The sequence below is a fragment of the Elephantulus edwardii genome, unplaced genomic scaffold, assembly GCF_000299155.1.
Source record: "Elephantulus edwardii isolate Elephantulus edwardi_28Jun2011 unplaced genomic scaffold, EleEdw1.0 scaffold00003, whole genome shotgun sequence".
Classification (NCBI taxonomy): Eukaryota; Metazoa; Chordata; class Mammalia; order Macroscelidea; family Macroscelididae; genus Elephantulus; species Elephantulus edwardii.
The window spans coordinates 39344844-39362158 of NW_006399753.1; the positions used below are offsets into that span (position 1 = coordinate 39344844).

At 37.1% G+C, this 17315-nt stretch overlaps 1 protein-coding gene across 1 annotated transcript in view; it reads right to left on the minus strand.

Moving 5' to 3' along the window:
* NALCN (sodium leak channel, non-selective) overlaps nucleotides 1-17315 on the minus strand; it is a 600265-nt gene that overhangs the window by 511036 nt on the left and 71914 nt on the right. The window contains exon 7 of the mRNA XM_006879390.1: nucleotides 8690-8844. Coding sequence (XP_006879452.1) covers nucleotides 8690-8844 — 155 coding nt within the window. The remainder of the gene's footprint in view (nucleotides 1-8689; nucleotides 8845-17315) is intronic.

Genomic DNA, 17315 nt, shown 5'->3' on the forward strand with positions numbered 1-17315 from the left:
AGGTGGTGCGGTTGGCGCAGGATAGAGCAGGGTTTAGAGCTGTTGTGCATAGGGTCGCTATGAGTCGGAAACGACTCGATGGCACATAACAACATGCCAGATGGTGAAACTACAAAAAATTCAATGGCCCAGATTAAGTATTTGTAAGAGTATAAAAAGATAGATCAAACATAGAAGACATTTTGGCAAGAATGGCAAGAAAAGAATGGTCAATTATTGAAGCCCAAACCACACCAAAAGTTGACTTTCTTGAAATCACTCTATTGATTGAATGAAATGAAAAATATTAATGACTATAAAGAAATATTAAAAGAACCTTCTCCTCTTCTCTCACTATTCTTTCTAAAAAATGAACTGCTACCCACAGAAAAGAGGTATTTTAAGGCACTGACAGGTTCCTCTGCAAACATCTATTCCCTAAATTCCTACCTGAGAGTTGTATTTTTTCACATAACACACAAAGTTGAACTCATAATTAGAGCTCTTGGTGGCCTAATGGTAAGAACCTGGGCTCACATCCCAAACCCACCAGCTACTCTGTGGAAGAAGGATGAGAAATCTCTTCCTGCGCAATTTACTGCTTCTGAAAACCCACTGGAGGGTCAGCTAAGAGTCGGTTCCAACTCAAAACAGTCTGTTTTCCATGTTGTTATTGTTGGTATGTGCCGTCGAGTCGCTTGCGACTCATAGCAACCCTATGCACAACAGCCCTAAACCCTGCTCTATCCTGTGCTGACTGCACTGCCTCTGACAAACCCATCCCGATTACCCCAGTCACCGAATCAATCCATCTCATAGAGGGTCTTCCCCTCCTGCGCTGTCCCTCTACTCTACGCAGCATGATGTCCCTCCCCAAGGACCCGTCCCTCCTGGCAACATGTCCAAAGTATGTCAGACGAAGCCCCAGAATCCTTGCCTCCACGGAGTTGCTTGGTTTAATCCTCTCTGGGATGAATTTGTTTGTTTCCTTGGCAGTCCATGGTACATTCAATACTCTTCTCCAGCACCACAGCTCAAAGGCACCAATTCTCCTTCTGTCCTCCCTAGTCATTGTGCAACTCTCTGATGCATAACAAGCAACTACAAAGACCATGACCTGTATCAGGCGCACCTTAGTCTCCAGAAAGATACCGCTGCTCTTGAGTCTTTAGAGAGGTCCCTAACAGCAGACTTTCCCATCGAGATACGTTTTTTTATTTCCTGACTGCTGGTTGCAAGAGTGTTGACCATGGAGCCGAGCAAACTGAAGCTGTGAACAATCTCAATCTCTTCGCCATCCATCGTGATGCTGCCAATTGGTCCAGTGGTGAAAATCTTTGTCTTCTTGACATTGAGCCTCAGTCCATACTGAAGGCTGCAGTCCTTGACCCTCTGCAGCAAGTGCATGAGGTCCTCCTCAGTTTCAGCAAGCAAGGTTGTGTCATCTGCATAACGCAGATTGTTAATAGATCTTCCACCAACCCTGATGCCACAATTCTCCTCATAGAGCACAGCCTCCCGGATAATCTGCTCTGCATACATGTTGAAAAGGTATGGAGACAGGATGCATCCCTGGCATACACCCTTCCCAATTTTGAACCATACAGTATTACCCTGCTCTGTTCTGACTACTGCCTCTCAGTCCAAGTATAGGTTTTGCATTAGCGCAATTAAATGTTCTGGGATTCCCATTCTTCTCAGAGTCAGCCACAGTTTGTTGTGATCCTCACAGTCAAATGCCTTTGCATAATCAATGAAACACAGATAGACATTCTTCTGGTATTCCCTACTTTCAGCCAAGATCCATCTAACATCAGCAACAATATCCCTAGTACCACGACCCCTTCTAAACCCAGCCTGGACTTCTGGCAGTTCTCTGCTGATGTGCTATTCTAGTCGTTTTTGGATAATCTTCAGTAGAATCTTGCTTGCATGTGAAATCAATGATATTGTTCTGTAGTTTCCACACTCAGTTGGGTCACCTTTCTTTGGAATGGGAGCAAATATAGATCTCTTCCAGTCAGTTGGCCAAGTGGTTGTTCTCCAGATTTCTTGGCACAGCTTGGGGAGCACATCCAGGGCAACATCTGTTAGCTGAAATACTTCAATGGGTATACCATCTATTCCTGGGGCTTTATTTTTTGCTATTTCCTTCAAAGCAGCTTGAGCTTCTTCCTTCAGCACCATAGGCTCTTGCTCATATGTTATTTCATTAAATTCTTCTGTATCTTCCAATTCCTTTCTATACAATTACTCAGTATATTCCTTCCATCTTCTTTTAATACTTTCTGGATCATTTAATATTCTGCCCAAAGCATCCTTGATTATAGCAACTCTTAGTTTGAATTTGTTCTTCAGTTCCTTGATCTTAAGAAATGCTGAGCTAGTTCAGCCCTTTTGATTTTCCGACTCTAGCTCCTCGCACATTTCATTGTAATATTTTGCTTTGTCACTCCGAGGTGCCTTTTGGATTTCCATGTAGTAAATCTAATTTTTGTGTAGTTCACAAAGTGAGGTCCGTGCATAAACTTGCCTTTTGTGCTTCTAAAAAAAGGGATAGAGGACCACACTACCAGAACTTTACCAGGAATGTTGTCAGGAGACGTCAATTCCTTGGGATAAAGACAGCATGGCTGACAAAATTGAGAGTAAGGAAAGCCAAATATATTGCAACAAAGGACATAGGATTGGACAGGGTTTCCCACAGTTGAATATAAAATTCCTATGAATCTGAGCCAATTATAAGATACTTACAAACAACATTCCATCATAGAAGAGCCCAAGCTGTGTGCTTTTAAGAATTATTATAATGGACCCTATGAGAGTTTTATCGTAGTTTTTTTGTTGTTGTTGGTTTTGGGTTTTTTTTAAATTCCTCCAAAGGAGTCCTTGGATGGGTAACAATTAAACACACGGCCAGTAAATTAATGATGGTTCATTCAAATCCACCCATAGGCAGCTCAGAAGAAAAGTCAGGTGATCTGGTTCTGAAAGACTACAGTCTTGAAAACCCTACAGAACCATGAACCTCTGTACACCAGGGGTCATCATGAGCTGGAGCGGCCTCAGTGATAGCCTGTTTGGTTTTGGGTTTTTGTTGTGTTGGGTTTTTTCCCTTTAAATTTTAATATTTATCTCCCACCAGCTGCTTGCAGGAATGAAAGTTTCCATTTTCATATAAATGGAGGCCCAGAAAAACTCCCATTGCCAGGTTACAAACTGGCTCTCTGCCTCAAGTATTGAATGATCATGATCCTCCAGAGGTGTCAGTTTGTTTAGATGATCTGTATTTGCTGACTCTTTCTGAAATGTACAAGAACCTAAATTCCTGCAGGGAGATTTCTGTTCCCTCACATATTAAATACCAGGAGCCTGAGATTGCCATTTAAAGGTACAGAGTTTTCTGTGATTCCTTGAAGATGGAATTTCCATTTCAGTTTATTAATCTCTGACATTTGTATAATTTAGAGAATCCAAAGTACAAAGTTGTCTTCAGTCTGCAACCTTACAACAGATAGTGTATTCTATTTTTAAAATGTAACATATGTACATCAATGATTTTTGCCTTTTTTCTAATTAATGATTTAATATATAAAATATTTATTATTTATTTATTTATTCATTCATTTATTTGTTATTATTATTTGTATTTTATACAAAATTTAAATACATTGTTTTTACAGCAGATTCTTCCAATTTCATCACTTTCCACCCATCAAATTATGCAACCCCATGATTAATTCTCTCCCCTCCCCCACACATCCTCATCCTCTGCTTCCACCTTCCCGTCCTTTGATCCTCATACTTACTCTACAATAATGGTTTTATACAATATTTGTCTTTAATATTCTTTTAAAACTGAGCTTCCAAGTGTCAATAATATTAATTTCTAATGTGTCACACCAAAGGAGGAAAGAGAGTCAAGAAAACAGGCAGAAATAGAACAGGTGGCTAATTGCATTCATAAACAATGACTTTTAACCATAAGGTGGATGGTACCTGGCTATCATCATTGAACATTTTGATCGGTATGTTCTGTAGAATAATCCTAATCAGAAGGGGGCAAAATAAAGAACAAAATTTGAAATTATTATGAACCCTAGGATTCCTAGAGTCATAAACTCCAGGTAAACCTCTGAAACTATTGTGAAATAATCTTTAAACCTAAAACCAAAATACCAGCTGAGACAAAATAATAGCTGAAGTTAACTACTACAGACTGCCTCTGCCTTGGGAATTGTGCTTTTTAAAGCTCTATTAATATAGGATCAGATTGACAAGAGAAACTTGAAAGATTAGATAAGAGACATATGTAGCAGTGATTTTATGAAAATAGCAGAGGAACAATTAAGTAATTAACGAATGCCATCAATGTCATTGAATTACAGATGCAGAAATTATTGAAATGCTGTATTTTCACAATAAATACTCCCATCCCTCCGTGTCTGAGGGTAATTAGTTCTAGGTCATCACCACCCTGAAACCTTGGAGATATTAAGATGTTGGGATGTTCAAATCTTTTATATAAAATGCCATAGCATTTGCATATAACCTACATATATCTTTATACTTTAAGCCACATCTACCCTACTGCCACCGAATTCATTTCAGCTAATGACGACGCTCACTAGAGTTTCTAAGGCTATAAATTGTTACTGGATGTGACTGCCTCCGCTTTCTTCACTAGAATGCCTTGTGGAATCTAATGATTTCTATGTTTTTTAACAGTCCAACAAAAAGTACACTAAGTCAACTAACAGAATGCTAATGATATGTTGTTGTGTCCTGTCAAATCAGAAACTACCCATAGCTGCCCCTCCAACAGGTTTTCAGAGACAGTAAAACACAGGGAAGGAGACTATTCATCCCTCCATGGAGCCACTGGTGGATTTGAACAGGTGTCTTTGGAATTGTAGCACAGCTTCCTGCCACAGGGCCACCAGCACTCCTGAATGGTATGTCGGTGGCACTTAATCTAGATTCCTAGCCTTTGAGTGATTCTATTTTCCTAGATGCTTTTGATTCTCAGGTGGCTGATTCTATAGACACAGAATTTCAAATACAGAAGGTTGACTGTATTTGCAACAACAGCAACAAAAAGAAATTAAATTACTAAAAAAATTAATGAGCCATAAAATGACTTAAAATAAATCTCATAAGTTATTTGAAAGGCAGTGTACTGCATGGTAATTTGAATAGTAAGAAAAAGAAATGTACTCCTTTTTAATGAATCATTATTACTTACATATACAAGTATACAGGCTAAATTTGTGTGCATAATTAGGCATCTAATTATGTGTTCAATTCAACTGCATGCTGAAGGAGATGACCACATACATATAATAAAATCACTTCTTTTCAAATTTTAAAGAAAAGATTACCTCTTTTTCTCACAAGGTCTTTAAGAAAATCAATCTTCCGTAAAACCTACAGTTTGTGTATCTCCACAGACACAGAACAGCAGGCAGTAGCTATCAATTTCAGTATAAATGATAGTGATCATTTTAAAGGTTTTTGACTCTGGTACAAAGTCAACATTTCATTTTCTAACCATGACTCATGCAACACTGAAGTCAAGCATCATGAGATAAAGAAGTCAGAAGAACATATTACATTTGTAGAGATAGGAAAATCAAGAGAAAGAGTGCATAAGTGCCAACGAAAACAGACAAAAGAGGGAAAAAATAACAAGAATGCAACTTAATTTTTGATGCAGCTCTACTTCCCAACACCAGTTCGATTAGGTTATGCATACGAAAGCACATAAAAGAAACAAAGTTTCTTCAGTACATTAGTAAATATTGACAGAGGGCTGGCATCCTGGCATCCAGGGGCTAGGCTAGGCCCTGGGGACTTGAAAATGAAAAGACAACCTTCCTGTTTTCAAAGAGCCTAAATCATTGGAAGAGAAATGTATAAATAAACAGTACTGCTACAAATAAGATGTTAGGGTCTGGTGGGGTCCCAACGCCCTCAGGACCATTTCCTCCTAGACATAGTCCTCTCAACTTACTTTTCTGTGAATGGGCTATTAAAACCTAACTCATTTGAAGTCAGTATAAATCACAATAAAGAGAGATTATACCATCTGGATCTAATGCAGTTAGTGAATTTACATGCAATTGCCTTATTTAATTGTTGAAGTTGTGATTTGCTTTGTCAAAACAATCCAAAGGATTGATAGGTTTGTGAGGTCAATCTCTACATGCTAGTCATTCTGCATTGGAGAAATGGGTACATACAGGCCCTAAAAGAAAGATACGTGCACTGTGACAAGTCACGTGTCCTACTCGGATCACAGTTCTTAGGATTCTTGGGCTTGTTCTCCATGGTCTATGGAATCAAGATCTCACATTTCATGCCACATCTCTGATTTCCTATTGACCCTTGAAAGATATTGGTACAACCCATAATAGGTCTTTGTGCTTTTGAGATGGGGTATGTATGCTAGATTGACTTCAAAGGCAGATATATTTAACAAAAAACAGAAAACAAAAATCCTCACAAAGAAAGAGAAAAGCAATATCATGATAAGTGGAGAATGTAGGGAAAAAATGAAGTTGTTGAGGATTGGATTTTATTTGGAACCACAATCAACATTTATAGATGAAGCAGTCAAGGACTCAAGCAATATATTTCATTGGGAAAATCTGTTTTAATAGAGAGATTAGAAGTGTTAAAGTGCAATGATGTCACTTTGAGGAATAGGGTATACTTGACTTAAATCATGGTAATTCATGTGCATGCTGACACTCAACAAAGAATATAGAACACTGATGAAAAAGAATTGTCTCCTTGTAATTATGGTTTTGGTAAAGAATATTGAATATGCCTTCGACCTACATAAACATGTTTTAGAAGATGTAGTGTTAAAAAGCCCATTCAAAGCAAGAATGATGAAGATTTGTCTTACGTACTTTGGTTAAGTTATCAGGGTGAACATTTTGCTTGGTAAAGTGGAAGATCAGAGAAGAATATCATCAATCTTTCTCTTAAGATGAAGTGACACAGGAGCTGCAATAATGGGCCATAACAGCAACAACTATGAGGGTGACAGAGGACCAGAGATTGTTTTGTTCTCTTTCACATAGAGTTTCTATGAGTCAAAACGGACTTACAGCCACCTGACAATACCACAGCACATTGAAATGTGCACCTTAAGGCTTCTAGCTTCCCTATGAAGAAGAAGAGTACTAGATAATTGCAATGCTAAAAAGTCACTTTCTTTATAGCACAAGAATATATTAAAATACAAGAAGGAAAAAGTAGAGATAGCATTTATAAATTCAAAAACAGTAATCATTTTAATTTTTTAATAAATTGTAATATTCTATTGAGCACCCAGGTTATGGATACTAAATTTGATATAGTTCATCTATCAGGAGAATATTTCCCAATCATTTGAGACTTTCATATACTCTGAGTCACTCCAGTAATTTGTCTATAATCTACTAGACCATTTTTCACACCACCATCCTGGAGTCGCCAACTCAGCTAGGGTGGGAATAAGGATTCATCAGCTATTCTTTCTCGAATTGCAAAGATTCACAGTACGTAGCATCCCAGGGACAAAGGCTGATGTCAGTCCTCTGGCTATGAAAGCCTCCATTGTTCATTGAGATGTGAAGCCACATCAAAAATCAGGAAATACACTTGGCTTCCAAAAAAGCACAACTGCCCTCCTGTTACTCACGGGAAGATAATTCCCCTCAGTCCAAGTAAAAGGTATCTGGAACTCTCTTAAACATAACTGACCTTGAAATTTGCAGGAGAAATCAAGCTTTTTTCCTTTTTTAAACAATCCTAATAATTGCTATCAGAGCCGAAAATGACTTCTTAAAAATAATGCAATGAGTTTCTGCTTTTTAAATTTTTTTTTATTTCATTCTCTCTCTCTCTCTCTCAGGGTGTGTGTGTGTGTGTGTGTGTGTGTGTGTGTGTGTGTGTGCCATCAAATCAGATCTGACTGGTACAGGAGGAGATTGTCCCTCCTTCCCCAGCAGAGCATTTGGTGGAATTGAACCCTGTGCCTCTGGGATTGCAGTGCAGCTTCTTGCCACTAGGCCACCAGAGCTCCCCTGAGTTTGTGCTTTAATAATCAAGTATGTGCAATCTGTTTAGAATTGCAGTTAAAAAAAATAAGTCACATGGATGAAACAGCAAATGCTGTTTGTTTGTTCTTACTTGTAATGAAACATTTCAGGACTCAGTAATGCAAACCAAGAAGAAATGTATGCATTTTAGCACATCGCATTAAAACTCAAGTGATTCCCATACAGCTCTTACACAGAGTAATGTATGTTTAGTAAGTATTTCATTAGCTGTCTTCTGTTCCAGGCACGCTTTTCGATTCTCATGAACACATCACGGCATACAATTTAAGACTTACCTTGTATACCAGGGTTGGGCTATTTATAAAAAGATAAATAGCTCACCTTCATGGCACCTAACGATAACAACTCCTAAACCTTGTGTACTATATATTTAATTCTTTAGTTAATTATTAAGATAAAATCAGAAATAATTCTATATGCATGTTTCTGAACATACACTGGCATAGTTCATATATTACTTAGACTATAATATAGACATAAAATCAAAATTTACATTTGTTTTCCTTAAACACTATATTTAATATTAATATATTCTCCCTATGTCATAAACATTTTTATAATAAAAAGTGAAAATATATTTTACCAGTAGAACAGACCTATCTCATTAAAGCCACTGTAGCCCAGCTCTTGCCTCTTAAGTCCCAGATCTTCAAGGTCCATGCATTTAAATCCTGGTGGGCACTGATAACCTTCCTCTAATTCTGGTGAGCAGTGTGTATCTGGGATAGCTAAACTATTCCAGGTTACATTCCTGTGATAAAACAATATAAAAAGGTTAGACAATTTTCACACTGTAAACATTGATTAAAAAGAATATTGCAATTATGCTTCATTAATAATTGCTGTATGTGGGAACAGATATAGGAATCATAATTCAAGAGTAATATTCCTAACATAGTATACATTTTAAAATGACACCTGATTCATCTCTGGAAGAGCTCTTTTTCAGAACAGTATTTTCTTTTAATATTCTTCAATGCTAAAACCCAGATACATGAAGGAAGAAATTGTTCTATAGATTTGCAAGGACTGCTAATTTGTCCAAGGGAATTCCTGGATATTTGCAGTACATCTCCTAAAGTGAGCACAATGTTACTTCTTCCTTGATAAACAATGCTAAATGAGAATTGTAATTTTCTGTATGGCACATACATCATGAGCCTCACAAATTATACTTTGCTTTTTACTATACTGTAGATGCACAGTTTAAAAAGAACACCAGACAGATCAAGAAAGTTTAAAGAAACTAAAGGCATAAAGTCAGAAACAAGGCTTATGGGGTGATTGAATGATAGTTCCAGTAATATTTAGGTCTTTAGTTGGACAGTGACAGGACTCTATTTCGTCTTTCTTGAGGATAGACTAGAGATTACGGAGATGTTGAAGGATTTAGACACATAATGGCTTTCTTGATAGTGAGTAGATGTGATTACCTGTTCTGGGTGTAGATTTTTTCTTTAGGGATGACCTAAATCTTAGTCACAAATGGTTGCTTTCTGAAGCAATCCTATGGATTGTGCAGAGGCTAAATGGCTGGGCGAATGATTTCACAAAATTTCTTGAGCCATGATTTTATAGTAGGAATTTATCACTATGTCACTGTTTTACTCATTTCCAAAATGGGGACAAACCCTAGTGCAAATTTAGTCTAATTAATAAATGAGTAACTTGAGGTTGATTTTGAGTGGTCTTATTTTTCTTGGATAATATCTTACACCCATTTTGGCTGTTTCCTTTTCCATCTGTAATACTTTTTTTGGAGTCTAATATATAATACTCTGAAATCTCTTAGCTTCTCAAGGCCAACACAACACACACACACACACACACACACACACACACACACACGGACAGACCAATTATTTCTCAGTCACTAACAAAATATCTTACACCCATTTTGGCTGTTTCCTTTTCCATCTGTAATACTTTTTTTGGAGTCTAATATATAATACTCTGAAATCTCTTAGCTTCTCAAGGCCAACACAACACACACACACACACACACACACACACACACACACACCCCAGGTCCAATTATTTCTCAGTCACTAACAAAATCCCTTGTCCATAATTCAGACTCGGCATTTATTCCTTCAGAGTTCTGTTCTCTATTAAAAGGCCAGACATTTCTAAGCATATGTATTTGGCTACAGTCTTGAGGAATATACGGTTAAATAATTGCCACCTTAGTCACATTATAAATTCTTTCTTTGGATACTATAAATAAAACCAAAGAGAATGGTTCTAACTGGGAAAATCATCAATTAAGTTGGTAAAAAGATAGTTTTCTACAGATAACTCATTAATTTATCCTCACTTCATACTCATATATAATCCACAAGAGCCACTTGACTTAAATGTGATTTGACTCTCTTTCTGATCTGGTACCCACACATTTAGAACATAGTTACACAGACTGAGTTTCAGTGCTTCAGAACATGGCTTTTTGAATAAAAAAGGTGAGCTTTATCGTTAATTAAGCCCTGGTGTAAAACATAGCCTTCTGACTTAAAGGTTGTTAGTTCAAATCCATCAGTCACTCCACAGGAGAAAGACTCGCCATTTCCTCAAGTAAATATTTATAAATTTGGAATCTAATGACTCTACGGTAATAAGGCTGCCATTTCCTGGTTGTGTGACTTGCATCGTAATCTAACCCTGTCTGTCTCAGTTTTCTTATCTGAAAAGGAGAGTATAACTAAATAATGTAAGTAAATATAAGTAAATAATATAAGTAAATAAATGCATTATGCTTTAACATAGCAACTTACACTAAACACTAAATAAATTATTAATAATTAAAATAATAAAATGTGGATTCATCATAACACGCAAAATCATAACAGAAAATTGTCAAAAAGAGAGTAAATTTTGGTCTGTGATAAAGATATTTTGCTCACAAATACTTTCAGGTACAAGAAAGTTTAATTTCTTATTTATTTCTAGATGAGGAGGGTCAGAGAAGTTCCAAAAAACACAGGTTTATTAGCCTATTAAAACTTGTGATTTTTATGTAAAAAATAGAAAACTTTGATTAGAAAAGCAACAATGCCAGTGATTTCTCAGAAAATACCCTATCTACCCGAATAGATGTCAAAAGCATCACTTTTTAGTTATTTGGATAGAAGAGTTGAACCCTAGAAGCAGTGTGCCTGAGCATGGATTCTGACTTAAGCAATTGCTGTCAAAAATATATGAGTCACAACTCTGCTGTATTTAAAAGAAAACCCAACAAAACCCAAAAACCAACAAACAGCTTTGTTGGCTTAGTTCCTAGTGTATTTGGTCGCATATTTCTGGTAGTTTGAATCTACCACTGGCTCCAGGAAAGAAAGATGAGCAGTTTTCTGTTAAGATTTGCAGTTAGAATCGACTGATGACTCTTGAGTTAGGGATGGTACTTAAAATAGTAATGAGTGTCCAAGAAAGTTTTAACAATTGTTGATTAAGATCTATGGATTATTTAGATTGAAAATGTTTTCTAGGGAAAATTAATAGAAAAAAGAAACTGATGTTTCTGCCACAGTTTTCTAATTTTTAAAATGGAGATAGTACATGCCAATTTTATAAGGAAGTTGTAATGTTTAAGTCATCAAATGCATATTGTTGTTGTTATGTGTTGTTGAGTCATGTGTGACTTATAGTGACCCTAGCACAATCGCTCTCAACCCTGCTCTATCCTGAGCCGTTATCACTGACTCCAGCACATCTGGCCTCATTACCCCAGTTACTGTGTCAATCCATTTCATTCAAGGTCTTCCTCTCCTGTGCTGTCTCTCTGCTCTTCAAAGCATGTTATCCCTCTCTAAAGACTGGACCCTGGGACACATGCTCAAAGTATGTGCTACAGAACTTCAAAATAATTGCCTTTAAGGAGCAAATTGATTTCACTCTTTCCAGGACAAATCTTCTTGTTCTATAGACAGTCCATGGTATGTTCAATACTCCTCTCCAGCACCACAACTCAAAGGCATCAATTTTTCTATTATCAGTCATTGTCCAGCTCTCTGATGCATAATATCTTTGTGTGTGGTTTGGTTTGTTTGGTTTTTTGTTTTTAATGTTGAGCATCAATCTATATTGAAGACTACAGTGCCTAACCATCTGCAGCAAATGCTTAAGGAACTCCTCAGTTTGGGCAATCAATTTTGTGTCATCTGCTTAACTCAGAGAGTAGATGAATCTTCCTCAAATCTTGATGCCACACCTATCTTCATAGAGTCTAGCCTCCCAAATGATCTTTTCCTGATGCGCATTGAAAAGATATGGAGATAGAACACATTCCTGACACACTCCTTTTTCTGATTTTAAATCATACAAGGTTTCCCTGCTCTGTTCTAACCAATGCTTCCTGGTACTAGTGTAGGTTTCATGTGAGCACAATCACATGTTCTGAGATCCCCATTCTTCTCAGGGTTATTCACAATTTGTTATGATCCATACAGTCAAATGCTTTTGCATAGTCAATGAAACTCCTTTAGACTCTGTTATTCTTTGCTTTCTGCCAAGATTCATCTGACATTGGTGATAATGTTCCTAGTGCAATGACCTCTTCAAAACCAGCTTGCATTTCTGGTGGTTCTCTGTTGATATACTGTTCCAATTTGATAACCTGCAGTAGGATTTTGCTTGTGGTTTATATTAATGATATTGTTTGGTAATTTCCACGTTGTGTTAGATTATCATTTTTGGAAAAGGAAAAAATAATGACCTATTTCAGTCTTTTGGCCAGGCAGTTGTCCTCCAGATTTCTTGACACAACCTAGTGAGCACATCCAGGGAAGTATCTCTTTGTTGAAATATGTCAATTGATATCCCATCCATTCCTGGGGCCTTGTTTTTTGCCAGTTCCTTAAGATTAGCTTGAACTTCCTCCTTCATCATTGTCTTCTGAACATTAGTTGTTTTAGGATATTCTTCTGTGGCAGTCAATTCTTTTTCATACAGTGACTCTGTGTACTCCTTCCATCTTCTTCTGATTTTTCCTGGATTATTCAATATTCTGCCCACAGTATCCTCAAGTATTGCAACTTGAGGCTTGAATTCATTCTTACATTCATTCAGCTTAAGGAATGCTGAGCAAGTCTGTCACTTTTGATTTTCTGACTCCAGCATATTTAATTATAATAGTTTGCCTTGTCTTCCTGAGCTGCCCTTTGAAATCTTCTGTTCATCTCCTTGACTTCTTGCTTTCTTCTCTTTGCTTTGGCAATATTCAGAGTCTTTTTACATCATCCTGGTCTCTTCTTCCTCCTCTGTCTTTGTAATGCCCTTTTGCATTCTTCAAGGATGATAGCCTTGATATCCTTCCACATCTCATCTGGTCTTCATACATTAGTGCTCAAGGTCTCAAACCTGTTCTTGAAATGGTTTTAAATTCAGGTGAGATAGACTCAAGTTCAAATTTTGTATATAAAATATATAATAAACAAATAAACAACATTCAGAATAGCACTGGGAATAGACACATCAACTGCTTAATAATTTTTAAGTATTATGATTCTGTTTTCATTATTTTATAGAAAAATTTTCCATATTTATTTTCTTCTTCTTCTTTTCTTTAGACTGATATTATTCTTTAGCACTCTAGAGAGGTCCTTGATAGCAGATTTTTCTAAATGCAACTTGTCTTTTGATTTTCTGACTGCTGGTGCCAAGGGTATGATCTTTTCTCCATCTATCATTATGCTGCTTATTTACCCAGAGGTGAAGAGTTTTGTTTTCCTAATGTTGAAATTGTAGTCCATATTGAAGGTTGAAGTCCTTGATCTTCTGCAACAAGTATACTAACTCTTCCTGAGTTTCAGTGAGCAAAACTGGGTCATCTGCAGAAGACAGATTACTGATGAGTTTTCCTCCAATCCTGATGTCATATTCTTCTTGATAAAATCCAGCCTCTTGAATAATCTGCTGAGCATATAGATTGAAAAGGTGTGGAGAAAGGACACATTCCTAGTCCACTCCTTTCTTGATTTTGAACCATTCACGTGGCCCCTTGCTCTGTTCAGACAATGACTTTTTGGTCTGGAGACAGGTTTTGCATGAACATTCAAGAGTTCTGGGACTCTCATTCTTCTCAGTGTTAGTCACAACTTTTCTTGTGAACACATAGACAAATGTGTTTGCATAGCTATTAATATTTATTAGTGACCACTTATCAGATGATTAATTGTACTGAAACATGTTTCAAAAACAGGTAGTTATTATATTTTTAAGAGACACAAATATTAAATGTCTCTGAATATATATTTGCTGTTTACATTTTTTATTTTCTCACTTAAGGAAGATCTTAAAGATTTATTTTTGTCAGTATTATCTTCAATCCTTTCCCCTTCACAATTTAACAGCAGAACTTTTTTCCAAACATGTAGATACTAGGTATAGACAATGACTCCCCCAGTCATGGTAAGTATATAAATCCACCGGTATTTACATACTTAGGTGGATCTTAAGACTTGCTCTCTAAGTCACATTTCTTATAAGCAATATCTCGTTGCGGTTTTCCTACTTTAATTTTTGGGCCCAAATTTTTTTCAACTGACTGGGTTTTTACTTTGTTCAGTGTATTCAAGAAAGTTCTGATTCATTAACTGGGCATGAAAGAATGCCAACCTGCCCATTCCTGCTGGGCTTTAACCTTCACAATCTCTGCCGGACTTAAGTAAATTTTTCCAGTAATTGTATCAATGTGTTCACTCATGTCATTTGTGGTCTTTCTTTTTTTCACCAACCCTCTATTTTTCCAGGCATGATGTTCTTTTCCAGGGTTTGAGCCATCTTAATAGTATGCCCAGAGTAAATGACACAAAGTTTCATCATCCTTGTGTCTAAGGAGCTCTCTGGCTGGATGTGTTTAAGACTTCTCTTTCGGTCATTCCAAGGGTATAGTCAGTACTCTTTCCAATGCTACAGTTCAAAGTCATAAATTATTTGATTATCTACATTTATTGTTCAACTTTCACATGCATATGAAGCAATTGAAAATACCATGGCAAAGTCAAGGAGTACCTTAGTATTTAAAGTAATATTCTTGCTTTCTAGAACTTTAAAAAGGTCCTTGACAGCAGATTTGCCTAATGCAATACATTGTTTGATTTCTTGATTGCTCCTTCCATTGTGTGTTGATTGTAGATCCAAATAAAATGAGACACATGCACCTACGTATTATAGCCAATAGGAATTGTTTTTTAGTTCTTAATATCCATGTGGTAGGGAGAATAATGTCCTCTTAAAGATGTTGAAGACAGCTCTGGTGACTAAATGCCAACAGGTTGCACTGCCACAGCAGAAGCATGTGATTCAAAGCCACCAACTGGTCCACAGGAGAAGGTTGACAATCTCTTCCCATGCAATTCTGCCTCTGAAAACCCACTGATGGGTCAGCTATGATTTCCTTCCAATTCAACAGTACAGAACAACAGAGATACCTGTGGTCTAAATTCTAGTGACTAGATTAGATTACATGACAAAAGGAAATTAAGATTACAGATTTGATTACCATTAAGGACCTTGAAATGGAGAGGATATCTTGGATTCTTCAGATTGGCCCAACCTAATAAAAAAGTTCTCCTGTTGCAAGTAGAGCAAATCTTCACTGGCTTTGAAGATGGAAAATAAGGGTCAAGAATGAAAGAATACAGACAGCCTTGAGGAGTTGGAAAAGACAAGAGGAGACTTCCAGCGAGCCTCCAGCAAGCAATGCGGTGCTGCTGACACCTTGACTTCAGCTCAGCTATCCACTTTACACTGCAGGGTAATAACTCTGTGTTAACTATGACTCTACAGAGAAAGGTTGAATTCCTAACTCCCAGTACTTGTCAATACAACTTTGTTTGGAAATAAGGTCTTTGCAGATGTAATTGTCTAACATGATTTCATATAGTTCATACTTCAGAATGAGCTACAATCCAGTATCACGGATGTCCTTGGAAGAGAAGAGGCACACAAACAGAGCACACAGAAATGTGAGGACACAGGCAGAGACTGGAGTTAAGACTGCCACCCATCAGAGAACAGATAGGACTACCAGATGAGAAAGAAATTAGACATATTCCCTTCGAGTCTTTGGAAAGAACATAGCCCTGTCAATGACCTAAATCAGGGCTGGAAGCCTCTAGAACTGTGAGATAACACTTTTTTTGTTATTTTAAGCTACCACTTTGCAGAAACGTTTTACGGAAGTCCCAGGAAACTAACGCAGTTCATTCATGCAATCTTTTGAAAGTCTGGAGTCCTTAACACACAAGATCCTAAAGTGTTCCCAACTATCCCTCAAACATATATATATTCCCCCTAGTGTCCTACAAGACATCATACCTGATCCATTGGGAGTTATACCCGGTTAACCCAAAGGCTGACCTTCTCTGGCAGTTTGAATCCACCAGCGGTGGATGGGCAATCTTTTCCTGTATGATTTGCAGCCTCTGAAACTCAACAGTCAGCTATGGGCAGTTCAGACACAATGGGAAAGAAGAAGTGTGTGTGTCTTCTCTCATTCTGGCCTTCTCTCAGCTCCTGGTTTTTTGCATCCTACTTCAGACTTTTCCTTCTGTATGGAAAACTCTCCTCTCATCTTCTCTTGGGGAAGCCTGCTTTATCCTTCAGACCCCAGTTTGAATGCTTCTTTCTTAGGAAAGGCATTCTGAGTCTATCAGATTGAGTTAAACTTCTTTGACATAACTTCTTAAAATAGCGTCACATCTCACTTCTGACCTTTGCAAAAGTATAATTCTGTTGTGTGGTCATCTGTTCATTGGATGTTGTACTTTGTTATGCTCTATAATGAGACCAGAAAGCTCTACTAAAATAAAATATAGCACCTTTCTTGAGGTTTGGATACACCACACGGCTCCACAGGAAGAAGGTGGGCAACATCCTTCTGTGTGATTTACAACCTTTGAAAACACACTGGTGGGTCAGCTCTAAGTCAGTTCTGACTTGACAATAGTGAGTTTGAGTACTGCGTATTTTTTTTGGCTATTTTCTTCTTCTTTTTTTAAAATAGTGAGACCAGCACCACGTTACTGACAAGTAAAGAAAGCAAGGACTTTTTTGTATTTATTTTTTACTCTATAGAGAATCAGTTCATATAGCAAGACTAAATATGACTCATATGTTCATATAAACACTCGTGTTTATTATTCACTTAAAAATTATTTTCTGAGTAAATGAATGTGATATACTATCCACTATTAAATTTATGCCAGTTTACTATTTATTTAT